The sequence below is a fragment of the Excalfactoria chinensis genome, chromosome 3, assembly GCF_039878825.1.
Source record: "Excalfactoria chinensis isolate bCotChi1 chromosome 3, bCotChi1.hap2, whole genome shotgun sequence".
In the NCBI taxonomy this organism is placed as follows: Eukaryota; Metazoa; Chordata; class Aves; order Galliformes; family Phasianidae; genus Excalfactoria; species Excalfactoria chinensis.
The window spans coordinates 59,368,331-59,381,535 of NC_092827.1; the positions used below are offsets into that span (position 1 = coordinate 59,368,331).

General features: G+C 40.3%; 1 protein-coding gene across 2 annotated transcripts in view; it reads right to left on the reverse strand.

The window, feature by feature from the left end:
- Positions 1-13,205, reverse strand: part of PLEKHG1 (pleckstrin homology and RhoGEF domain containing G1) — a 131,810-nt gene that overhangs the window by 50,307 nt on the left and 68,298 nt on the right. The window contains exons 1-2 of one of the 2 annotated variants that reach the window (XM_072333079.1): positions 8,770-8,871; positions 3,440-3,978 (exon numbers count right to left, since the gene is read on the reverse strand). In XM_072333079.1, coding sequence (XP_072189180.1) covers positions 3,440-3,859 — 420 coding nt within the window. In that variant the 5' untranslated portion in view covers positions 3,860-3,978; positions 8,770-8,871. Of the gene's footprint in view, positions 1-3,439; positions 3,979-8,769; positions 8,872-13,205 lie in introns of those variants that run through there. The other variant, XM_072333078.1, reaches the window with a different exon arrangement.

The following is a 13,205-nucleotide window of genomic DNA, read 5'->3' on the forward strand; positions in this document are numbered from 1 at the left end:
CAGTGTCAGGACAAGAGGAAATGGGCACAAACTGGAAAATGGGAGATTTCCTCTGAACACCAGTAAGTACTTCTACAGTGTGTAGGTGATGGAGCACTGGCACAGGTTGCCCAGAGAGGCTGTGGATTCTCTTTCTTGGAGATCTTCAGAAGCTACCTGAATGCAGTCCTGGGCACCCTGCTCCAGCTGTGCAGGGTTGAAAAGGGTTTGGACCACTTGGCCTCCAGATCTCTGCCAACCTCATGCAGTCTGTGATTCTGTTTAGCTGTAAGTTGGTCTTTCACAAATTAACATGGCTAGCATGATGGGGCTGCACTCTTTAATACTTCAACGCTCTTCCTACCTCTTTGCACAACTTCACAATTGTTAATGTGTGTTGAAGTATTAAAAAAAAAAAAATCCAAAACAAGTCATGATCATGCATCAAAAACATGCTCTGCTCAACATACTCAACATAAACTTATAGGGTGAATTCACAGACATGAGTTTTAAAACCTTCTCAGTGCTAAAGCAAGAACATGTTTCAAAGTGCTGGAAACAAATGAGAACATACTCCTGTTAAGTATTTTCCCATTGTCCACATAGAATGTAGCATCAGCAGATCTCCGTTATTGAGGACAAAAAAGTCTGTACCAACAGTTCTCAGCCAGGAGCAGAGGGCAATTAAAATAGTACCTATTCACTTCTCCCTTTTTGTCCTTATGTCAGTCTTGGTCTGTCTGACATAATTTTCAGTTGTTGCCTGTTTGTACTTGGATTGTCTTGTTTCTTCTTCCTCACTCCATCAAAAAAAAAAAAAAAAAAAAAAAAAAAAAAAAAAAAGAAGAAGGAGGGAGGGAGGGAGGGAGGGAGGGGAACCCACATTCACACACTCCTCACTATTCTTTTTTAGACAGTATAAATTGCCACATTGCAGCCTGCACACCACCACTAGAGTGTTCCAGTTCCACTCAACTCATATTCCTCTCATCAAATTTACACTTCTTTGGTATTCACTTATTTCCTCATATTGTTTCCCCTCTAATTATTTACTCTCTCCACTTAACGCTGTTTCTTTTGTTGGAAGAAAGTGCAAACATCTCCCACCTTCATATTCCCATACACGTGATGGGCATTACATGTAATTCAACCTTCCCCAACTCCCCTTTTCTCATTCTCAACCCATTTCCTAACCAGCTGCCAAAAGTGGACCCAAGTTTATCTGGAAAATAAGACAGACTGAGTTTCTTCCCTTCATCTTAGTTTGGCTCTGCACCAGACATATGACTGCCAAACTAAATGGCCTCAAGTCATAGACACCCAGATAATCAAATCCTCAAAGGCTACAGCACTCCTACAGATGTTTGTAGAGGCTTCCCACCCTTTTTACAGCCACCACCCTTGGATAGGTGCACCACTGCAATATTGCTAAGGTAACATGGGGAGAAAGGAATCCCAAGAAACATCGACAAACAAGCCCCTCCATTACTTGCTTCCAGTCATATCTCTCTCCCTTGAAACCAAGTGAAGAATATGCACAAGCTGAGGTGGCTGACTCCCCACTCTTCTCACCATGTAGGAAAAAGCTCCTTTGAAGCCCTTGGATCCTGAACACTTAGTTTAAAAAAAGCTGTGCTACCAACCACTCCATCTCACAAATAGCTTTCTAGTACCACACAAATCTTTCAAGATTTTTTTATTTATTAGATGCTGAAGAAAATACCCTTTGGCATTTCAAAGGTGAATACCTCAAGTTCTTTCATAACATCAAGAGCATTTGCCTCATTTAATCTACATCTACTGTAGTTATGCTTCAGATGTTTCTAACAAGCATTTTTGGCCATTCTATTTCTGAATGAAAAATCTGTTTCACAATTTTAATGATGGCTTCCTTTTTCTCAAGCTGTATAGTTTACTGCATAGAAAGAACAGTGGGGGTTAATATTCCTAAAAACAGTGGGACCATGCCTGGGGATCAGTGACCGTGCATAGATATGATCTTGCTTCTGTAACCCACACAACCCTTAAGACTACCAAAATGAAACTCTGGCAACAATTACAAGTAGTGAAACAGCAACAGATACAGAAACAAACAAAACCTTTACGGAAAAGATTCCTTTGTGAGACTTCAAGAGGGGAGGGATATGCACGAGATAATTGAAAACTGCATTTGTTAACATAGCCTAAAATATTTTTTCTTCCTCATTCTTGTCTTGATTAGGTGAGCAAAAGGCTGGGACTTGGCAGAGGCATCATCTTCATCTGACCAGTATTTTTCCTTTTGCAAATTAGCTCATACATCTACATAAAGCTATATATTCTACTAACAGTGCACATACTTCCAAAGAAATTTTTCTTTGTGGGTGGTCATAACATACACACATAAGCTAAGCATGTGGACTACAAACAATACCCAAGGGGCTTCACTTTAATAGCACAAAGGAACACGACTAATAGGCGCAGTTGCAAGTTTGTGGATTGACCAGAACAATCCACAGAAGGACTGTTCCCTATTTTACCCTGTACTAGAAAGGGAAAATGAATTGTATTATTCAGCTGTGGGCTAGACAAAAACCTCTTCACTGCTAATACATGCTACAGTCACCACTCATTCAAAACTGATATTAAAGATTACTCCTTCATGCAACAGCCAAACAATAGGGTTATCCAGTAGAAGCACATGTCACATTCAATAATATAGGTCAAGGACTTGAAGCGAACAGACTGCAGCTGTGAGCAGCATAAAAGGGAGACAGAAAGGCAGGAAAGAACTTGCAGAACCAGAATATAGGGAGTGAGAGGGGAGGGCTGACCTGAGGAACTACAGGCCAGTGAACTTTACATTTGTGCCTGGGAAGATCATGGCATAGATCCTCCTGGAAGAAATGTTAAGGCATACACTAGACAAGGAGCTGAGCAGAAAAAGCCAGCATGGCTTCACCATGGGTAGATCATGCCTGACCAATCTGATGACATTCTGTGATGGAGTGAAGGAACTGATGGACAAAGAAAGCACAACCTGGACTTGCGCAAAGCCCTTGACGTGGTCCCACACCACATCCTTATCTCTATATTGGACATATGCAATCTGATCACACTGAAGGCAACCCTGTCCACATCAGGGGTTTCTAACTGAGCGATCTTTAGGGTCCCTGCCAACACAAACTATTCAGTGACTCTATGAAAGGAAAAGTGAGATTCTTCAGATAAAACCTTTAAAAGTGCAGACAAGCTGTCTGCTGCTTCCTTCTTGCTATATATTCCAGCACACATCTAATAAAATAAAATCAAGAAATACACAAGAACAATGATGTTACACGTGTTATTCTACAAAAATATTCATCTAGGTCAGCAGCAAATCTCAATTCCACTGTAAGGCTTATTCATGCTGCTGTGAGATCAAATGGTATGAAACGCAGCACTAAGGAACAGTTAACACAATTCTAATTAAGATTCCTACCTTTACAATGCTTTTCAGATCCTGTACATACATCCTTTCTGTCTCCAGGATCTCTTGGACAACTCTGTCCACGTAGAGGAGCTTGGGACTGGTGGGCTCTGTCACCAGGGACATCGCACAGTTTTTGCCTGCTCCTTTTTGTTCTGTCTTCCTTGGAGTGCTTAGCTTTTTTTCAAGGCTCTCCTCAGGATCCTCTTGCTCTGCAGGGGTGTTCTTGCGTGATTTGTTGCTGGAAAACCTTCTGGCTGGGACTAATTCTAGCTTGATAGCTCCTGCTTCTTTCTCCTGGTTAAATAGGCCCAAGTGGCTGTTTGAAACTAATGTCATCCTGCTTCCAAAGGAACAGTGGCTATCCCTAGAGGAAGCAGAGGAGGAAGTAGAGCTAAAGCTGACAGGACGGTCACTGTCTGACAGGTCCATGGTTTTTTTTTCACAGCAGCGGAAAGCTCTGCTCTCCTTGTGCAGATCTTCTCCTTTTGTCTCGGAGTCAAGGTCCTCTGTCACAGCTGGTAAAACATCTAGAGGTAAATGGAAGTCATCTAAAAAAATAAACAGAAAAAGTAGTTTTATCATTATTGCTCCATATAACCTCACAGTTGACAACAGGTATTTTTAAAGCTTTGCACACAAAACTGGGAAAAAGCAATTTTTCCAAAAAAAAAAAAGATGACCAGAACAATATGATTTGGGGATTATTGTAGATCTAATGCTTTTTAGATTGTGGTGATACCCCACTGGAGGCTATTGCATACATTCAGAGTACTTCCAGTTCATGTATATACCTCTGTCACATCCCTTCTTGGTCTTACGTGCTATGGTGCTGTGCTTGGCATTAGCATGTGCAGTCTCCCATGCTGAGCCTTGACAGAGATATGAGGCAAATATTTTCCCTAAGGTTAAAAAACTCCATTGGGAAGAGATCCTTCTGTCTCTAAGTTGAGAGCTGACCATGGCTTGGAGGCTTTGGAAAACTAAAGGACTGTATCAGGGACACCAGACAGTATCTTCCATTTTGAACGTTGCAAGGCCAACACAGTCAAACAGAAACTAAAAGCATTTATCATTTACCAGCAGCACAGCTTGTACAGAAACAATAAAACCAGAATGATTTCACACTGAAAATAACATAGTTTTCTAAAAAAAAAATTAATTCTCACAGGAAATATCACTGCCAAACACTACTGCCTTCCAGTAGGAATACAAGTTTTTTCTGAATCTGTACAACTCAAGCCAGAACATTACCCCCTTTTGAACTGACCAAAGCTGTTTTTTAAATCAATGCAATAACAAAATAAGATGTCTGTCCTCCTGGCGGCATACTGAATCTTCTTTCTTTTTATTGACCATATGACCTGAAGGACATTTTGTGTGATGCAGTGCAGATTTGTCCCTGACCAGGTTGTGTGCAGTGCACCACAAGAATCTGAAAAAGCATCTGCAGATAAACTGAACACCCGAAGGTTTTCTTTCAGCAAGAACCATTCACCCAAAAACTTTGTCTCGAACTCAAAGAAATTTGGAATATCTGTCCAGTGAAAAACAAAACCTGTAGGAAGAGAAGAAAAAATGAAGGACTGCTTATGCAACTGCATGGGAATACTGCTTGTGCTGCAATCATTCCAAAGCAAAATTCAAAGCAAACAAACAGGAGCCCATTTTGAATACACAGGACTATATTTGTATTTAATGCTACCATTTTTTTGTGATGACAATATTAGCTTTTTGTTAAGGAAAATTACTGCCCACAGCATGATGTGTGGAATTGACATCGAGAACAATTTTCTCATTATACAGATCAGAAACCATCCATTAAATGCAAATCTAATTTGACACTTCCATCCATCTTGTTTTGTCTTCAAGGGTGAAGATCTGCAGCCCTTCCTTATTTGCAGCACATAATCAGCACAGAATCAAATTTTCTAATTTATCTCAAATTAACCAAATGAAGCAAAAGCTCAAAAATAAAATATAAAGCAAGAAATCTGGAAAATATTTAAAGCTGAAGAATGCAGTGAAGTTCTCTTATTTCAAAATGGGTATGGACAAAGGTGTTTACCTTCCTACTGCTTGTGATAAGAATGTATGCATTTTTGATAAGAATGTATTTTTGCTATCAGCCTCGGATCATTTTTCAAGTTCAGTTAGAAAGCACAATATTACCGTGCAGATGTAAACCCAATGAAAAATGCACAGGATAAACAAGATAACAGGGATACCCTTCCGCTAACTTACTCCAAGAGATTTTACTAAAATTATGTGACAAAGAAACACCTGATTAGCCACATTTAGTGGGAAAACAAAGGATTCCTGTTACATTCCATCGCTCCACGCTCTCTTTTTCTTCCTGTTTCGCTGATATGTTGTCTGCCTCACAGATAACCTGAAGGCATTAATATGTAATATTTGCTCTGCAAATACTCTGAGGCTCATTAATACAAAAACCAAACAAAACGTAGTCCAGGTCAGTGAAATCGAAGCCAGAATAAAAGTAGCTTTTCACAAAACATAGCCAGAAACATGGGGAGATTTTAACACACCTTAAAGAAAACAAACAAAACTTTACTCTGTGTTTAATGGCAATGCCATTGCTTATTAAAAGTAACAACAACAAGGATTAGTTGTAGTAGTTGAACTGTGCTTGCTCAAACACCTGCACTCCCACAGACCTTCAGCTCCTGCTGGATGTGGCTAATTAATTATATGTAACGTATTTGACTAAAGTTCCTGCATTTTCATACATACCATTATTCCTGTATCTTTGTATATCAAGCCCTGCAAACAAACTCTTTGGTAATTGAAAATATTGGTCTGCTTTGTACCCAGGACTTCATCCTGACTGCCACCTTCAAAATTCATTTGGCCTGACATTAAACCAGGAAGCAGACTCCTGTCCTCAGCTTCCAAACCCTGTAACAAACACTGTGCACCCCGATAACATCAACCAGAGCTGAGAGATCAGTCCTGGCTATGCCCAGCCATGAATCTCTATCTGAGCTACCTGAGGTATCTGTTACAAAGCCACGGCCCTCCCAAACAACAAAGATTCTGAACATCTTCTAAGGTTTATCTTCATGAGCCCCTCTGAGGCTAGGCAGCATGGGTGCTTGAACCAGGCATGGATAGTTCCGCCTTTTTTTTCTTTTTCTTTTTCTTTTTCTTTTTCTTTTTCTTTTTCTTTTTCTTTTTCTTTTTCTTTTTCTTTTTCTTTTTCTTTTTCTTTTTCTTTTTCTTTTTCTTTTTCATTTTCATTTTCATTTTTCTCTTTCTTTTAATTTTTCTTCTCTTCTCTTCTCTTTTCCCTTGTGGGGAGGGGAAGAGGGGTGGAGGAGAAGGGGGACAGGAAGGGGGAGAAGAGAACAATCTCCCCCAAAATTGGTCTCACCACAGCTAAGATGGCTGCCCTCTGCTAACTGTTCTGTGGAGAACACTGCAACCTCTTATAAATTCCTCTTGGAAACAAAATTGTTTTTATAAAAAGTAAACTCATTTCTCTGATATATGAGGCTTCACAATCCCAGTGCCTCCACCATCACCAATGTCACAGCATCAGAAGCAACTAGAGGCACCCAGCTGCCGGTAGAATGCACAGCCAGGGGTATGGCAGCTCTCCCACCAGGGACAGGCTAAGAGCTTGTGTGCTCCCTGACCCACATCTGGTCGGGTCACTACGTTTTCGTTCGGCATTCTTTTGTTTACTGGACCCTTTCAATGATAAGCCAAACTAACACTGAGAACTTTTGTGAATTGTGAATAACAGTATTAACTCAGTCTGGAGGGAAAAAAAAAATATCTAAAATTTGCATACTTTAATTAAGGAATAACAGTGATGACTTGTTAGTTCAGCACTGAAAGGGGGATAATTGCATATCTGTCTATACTCACAAAGCAAAACGCTCCCCAAACAAGGTCATTTCTTGTTTGTGCCTCTGCATGAACCCAGCTAGCCCTCCCCCAGCGCACAAACCTCCCCTCCCCCTCTGCCCCTTGCACCCCATTGGCAGACACACATACACATTGCATACTGGCAGGACACAACCTCAGACTGCTTCCAAGCAAGAGTTACAACCTGTGCACATCCTATAGTGGTACAAGGGCAAGAAACACCACATTTCATCCCAACTGACAACTGCAGTAGTGCTTCAACACTGAAGTGGCATGCAAAGCAACTCTCTTACCATATCTACTGTTTTCAGCACATAATCATAACCAGCTTCTCACTGAAGTGCATAAACTTATTTTATCACTTGCTTTTCTTTAATATATATCTCCTGCCTCTGACTACATTCACAGTAATGATAAATGGTTTTCCATTATTTCTGCAGCCTTGGCTACTCGAGGACAATAGCATATAAGGAGAGATAAAACAGGCTAAGTCAACTTTATATTTGAATACAAGCCCCATCTAAATATAGGTGCTTATTCCTTTGAGTTGTTTTCTGTGTACGGCATTTTAAGAAACAGAGCACGGGTATGAATTCACAAGTCAATTTATACTCATAATTAGTATTGTTGTTGCTTTTCTTCTGGCATGAAAAAGAGCACCAGTGATATTATCTGCAAAGTCAACATTACCAGAAATTGCAGATTCACATCCTCTGGAAGGTCAGCTAAATAAAAGTGATGAGACTACAAGAATCTTTTCCTGCATTTTCTTTCAAATATCTGCATTTCTCCAAGAAAGCATTTATATGGTAGATACAATAAAGCAGGACTGTTTATAGCAATTTCTACACTTAATATTAAGCTCAGACACAGCTCTGGGATTTAGAAACATTAGCGTCATACAGCTGCCTGACTGAGAAAGTTTAAAATCCATTCACTGCAATAATCCCAACATCCCCACATCCTCTGCTTTGAATGCTACCCAAGCGAAGGTCTGCACATTATTAGTTACTAACTTCTAAGAACGCACATGTCATTTCTAAAACTAATAACCTCTGCTAACAAAGCCACATTAGACAGCTACAATATTTGCAGGATTATATGTCTTGATATTATCAATTCAGCATTAACTGCCATGAACGATGTGTTGCCAAGTATTTTAAATGAACTTTGAGCAACAGAAATGCCATTTATTAGCAATCTTACAACAAGGAAAAAACAGCCGTCAACTAATGTGTCTCTGTCTGCCCAGCCACCCTCCCCACCACGCAATGCTTAAAGCAGAACAGCCTCTGTCAGAACCAAGCCCGCTAATGTCCGAGAACATTACTGCAAGGGAAAATCCTCTGCGACAGTATCTCACCACTGAGGAATGTCTCTGGCTCCCTGCACAGAGACCGAACAAGTCCTCTATTTTTCAGATCCTCTCAGAACAAACCACGACCTACCTGTGCAGCAGGGAGTAAATGCACGCTCTGCCTTCAGCTGTTCCCGAATTACATCACTTGGGCACTCAGGTAAAATGAGAAGCTCTTGCTAGTCTGTACAGCTCCTTCGCCAGAAATATTGCATGAGTCAGCTTTTATCTATCAAAACCCTAAACACAAAGGCTGGGCAGAAACCTGATTCACAACTTTTTCACTGCCTTTTTCCCAGTGCACCAAGACTCTTCAGCATCGCCGAGAGCCTTAAACGAAACATTACATCATTCAGCTCAGGGACAGGACAATGGGCATCGCTGTGGGTAACCTTAACATGCACACTTCACTGAGCAACACCCAGTAACTTCCATTTTTCCAGGCACAAAGCTGTAAAAATAGCGAAGAGAGCCTATGCTTCCATGGCATTCCTTATGCTTTGACCCTTTGATTTGCTGACAACATTGATAAGCATACAAAGCAAATAAATAACCTGCTGGTATTGTGAAATTCCTGTATTTGTGTTAGAAACTCCCATGAAGCTGCAATGCTAATTAAAAAGGATCGTTCTGGATCTTATTCTGCCTTTACATAAACAGGAACAGGCTTCTGCAGTGTGTTTGCAAAACTTCATTGCTTTTTAAAGCGGAAGAGGAAAGACTTCCAGCAGAAAACGAGAAAGCAGAGCCACCAAATGCTCTGTGCTAAATCACAGTGAAGCATGGGAACATAGAAAAGAGTTTTTAAGGGAAGAGGGAGAGGACAAACTAAAGGAAAAAATGAAGAAATAGAGAAAAGGGAAAAAAAAAAAAAGCAGAAGGAGAAAGAAGAAAATAACTGTTTGTAAAGGGAAGAACGAAACAGAAATATGAGCAAGAGAGATGAAATACACAGAAGGAAGGTTTAACACAACACCTTGCTTGCTCAATTCCTGACTGCAGGTCTCTCTGTAAACCCAGAGCAGCTTTGCTTTAGCACAGGTTGCCTCTTAGTCCTGTGGTCCAAGTCACTGCCCAGATCAGTGGGCTGGACAACAAGAATCAAATTGCTGAGACAGAATAACTATTTCTGGGCACCTTAAAAGAGGGCTGGTTGTAGTTGCTGTGTATATTGTGGGGACAGTCACAACTCAGATCACTCATAGCTTTCTTTACTCTCCTTAGAGAAGTGCAGATGGTGAGAAAATAATGCCCTTTTTGGTCTAGAGACTTTTCTGGTCTATGGTGGGGGTGATGGCACTTCCTGGCTTGGAACTGGGAAGCAAAAGAAATCAAATCAGATCCCAGCTATTGGCTCACTTTCCAGGTGTGCTCTCACAGCAGTGTGCTCAAACCAAGCCCAGAAAGAGATACCCTAATCTTACAAATAATGTGAAAAATTCACTCCTTGTCCCTTTGTATGTGACACGGTCTCAGCTTCATTTGGAGTTTTCCTAAAGAGCATACTCCTTGATCAGCACCTTCCAGCAGGAAGCTGGGTGAAGAGAAAGGAAGTGAAGGTGGCCTTGAGGCCATTTACAGAGCCAGGAAATGCTTTGATCTGAGCTTCAAGGCTGTCAGGGTGAAAGTCCCATTTACCCAAGCTTAAAGATCAGCATTTTACAGCCCATTGCAACACTGCCACTTGAGGTAATTGAGACAGGCTCTCTCAATCAAGTATTTTCTCCTGTAGTTTTGGAGAGTTTTCTAGTACATGCATGTTTACATTAAAAAATGTGCATGCATACATTCGTTCAGTTCTTGCAAAGCCTACATAATACTTCAGACAGGGCAACCACGAATCTGTTCTGGACACTCTCAAAAGGCATAGGAAGTCCAGGACTAGTTCCAGCATTCTCAGTTAATGTACACATAGACTGCAGTGCCTGTGTACTGTGTGAGATATTCTGAATGTGGTGAATTTACTGTATATTTGCTGTGCATCAGTGTTCATACAGAAACACTCATCAGCTGAGAACTTACATCCCTAGATATCTACTTTCTTCACACCTGGAATATGCCTCAACCACAGAGCTCTGTTGGAGGTTTTTATGTAACCCCTGGGCAAATCTGTAGGGCATGAACCAGAGGCAGTGCATTGTTTTGCTCCTGTCAACTACTGTCCTATTACACAGAAGCAATAGTAGAAAGAGAGCAAAAGTGCATTGTCATTTAGCAATGACAAATCCACAAATTCAGAAGGTTTGATTCCAGCCCAGCAATGGACTGACTAAGAGGTAGCCAGAGACAGAGAGCTTTTCACATGTGCTTCATTGAGTTAGGTACAAGCAGAATCTGCAGTGATGCAGAATTTGCTGGAGGCACTGGTACAAACTTGTAGTGACCTTCCATAAGCTCTAATGCAGATAACAGGGAGGGGGGAGAGGTGCAGAGGACCTTACTCTAACATAGTAAGATAACATAGACTTGCCAGAAAAATGATGATTTTGCCCCACTTCTCCTTGTTCTCCAACATTTTGTATCTCCTGGATTTGGCTTTTGTTTACCTGCATTACATAACAGGTATTTGTTCCTTCCTCTGTCCTTTCTCCCTGTCTCCTCCTTCCTCCCTCTGTATGCACAGAGCTATAGATCACATTATTACTGCATCAAATTGAAAGAGGTGACCTGTTTTTGTTTTGGAGTAAAGCCTTGATTTTTTTAAGCTTTAATAATAATTGGAGTTTAGGGGAATTAGGAATGATGTTATTATATAACTGCTAATCAGTTAAGGATTTATTAAAGAAATAAGTTATTCCCTGCCAAAACTGAGGAGAAAAACAAAAAAACAAAAAACAAAACAAAAAACAAAAAAACCACCACAAAAAACAAAACAAAACACCATAATGCAACCACAGGGTACATTCAGGCTTAAGGACACACTGACATCTTCACTGAAAGTGCAATGTAATGTATTAATAACTCACTGCATTGCAGTAGCTATTTAATCTGTACACAGTGCTGCAGAGACATCTAACAAAAGGAACAGTCCATCACATGCTGTTGAAGTATTGCAGTGTAAATAGAGCATATGGATCCAATGATCCATTTATAGGCCATCTAAAAGGATTATTTTCCATTCTTCGGGAACTTTGGAGCTTTGCTTTTCTCCTCTTTAGGAAATATTAAAAAATTTAAAAATTACCCAGTTACATAAATATATCTGTAAAATGGATTTTAAATGAAAAAATCCATACAGATATGTATATCTGAGTGCTTATGTGGGAATAAACACACAGTTCTTATCTCCACCATGAACGATAATGCAATCAAAACTTTCTTCTCTGCCCATACTGGTGTTTATGAAAGATTAAGCAAAAACTGTTCAGTGTGCTGGTGTCTGAATTTTTAAGATTTTGGGCAGTCAAAATTCCACGTCATGACCTGAATGAAAGTCCATATCGACTCTTCCTTCTGCTCAACACCATACATTATCATGCCTTGCAGCTGGCACACTGCTAATATCTTTCCAACCTACACTACATCACCATAATGGTGCTTGTACACCAGGTCTGGTTTCTTCTTCCTCTTGGATTAGCCTACTCTACTCAGCAAATGCCCTGTTCTGCAAGCATGCTGCTGCTAATGGAAGTTTCCAACCTCAGCCAACTGAGCGGAAGCTGCTGCTGAAGTTCACCTTTCAGAGCCTTCTGCAGCACAAGCAGACTGGAGTCATTGGCTCTTCACTCCCTATACAGTTCAGTGTGCTGGTTGTTCTATCACAAACATTGTGATGTTTTTAAGAAGAATGCTAAATGTGTTCTAGCTAGCAATGTTAAAGTTCATTTTGCCTACCATACAGAGGGATGCACAATTGCAGCAAAAGGGATTATAGCATCTAGGAACCATTCTTACTAGTCACAGCCAAACACTTAACTGTTTGCCCACAAAACAATCTGCATACAAGTCATCTCTTCCAGTTTAACTCATATAATGTCTAGCAGGAAAAACAAATAAAAATGTAAAAACCAGTTTTCTGGAAAAGACAGTTTCCTTAATTCCAAGTAAAAGTGTATTTCAGAAACCTTAAATACTTGAACTTTTCCTTTAAATCTAACTGAAGGATTTATTCCTTTTTTTTTTGAATCAGAGACACTTACTGGAACCTCCTCTGCACCTCAGGAAGTTTAGCAACTGGAATTTTGAAACAGAACTGAAATAATAACACCAAAGTCATACCAACAGATGTTTGCATTTATAGAAAAAGAAAACCTTTCCTTTGGGTTTCTTCTCTTCAGCAAAACTAACAACCATGGAAAGTACCATCCAGGTTTATTTCTTGGGGAGAGAAAGCCTTGAATTCTACCCAGGATGGAACTAAGACATGGGAACGGACAGGGTCTATCACCAGGCTGGCTCTGCCTTTTCAAGCAGTCATTTTCTTTTGCCCACTCTGCTAAAGACACGGTAGGTTTTATAACAGTAAGCTAATGGCTCTTTCAATACCCCAATTGAATAGGAATGTATTCAGTGACAGAAAAAGTACCT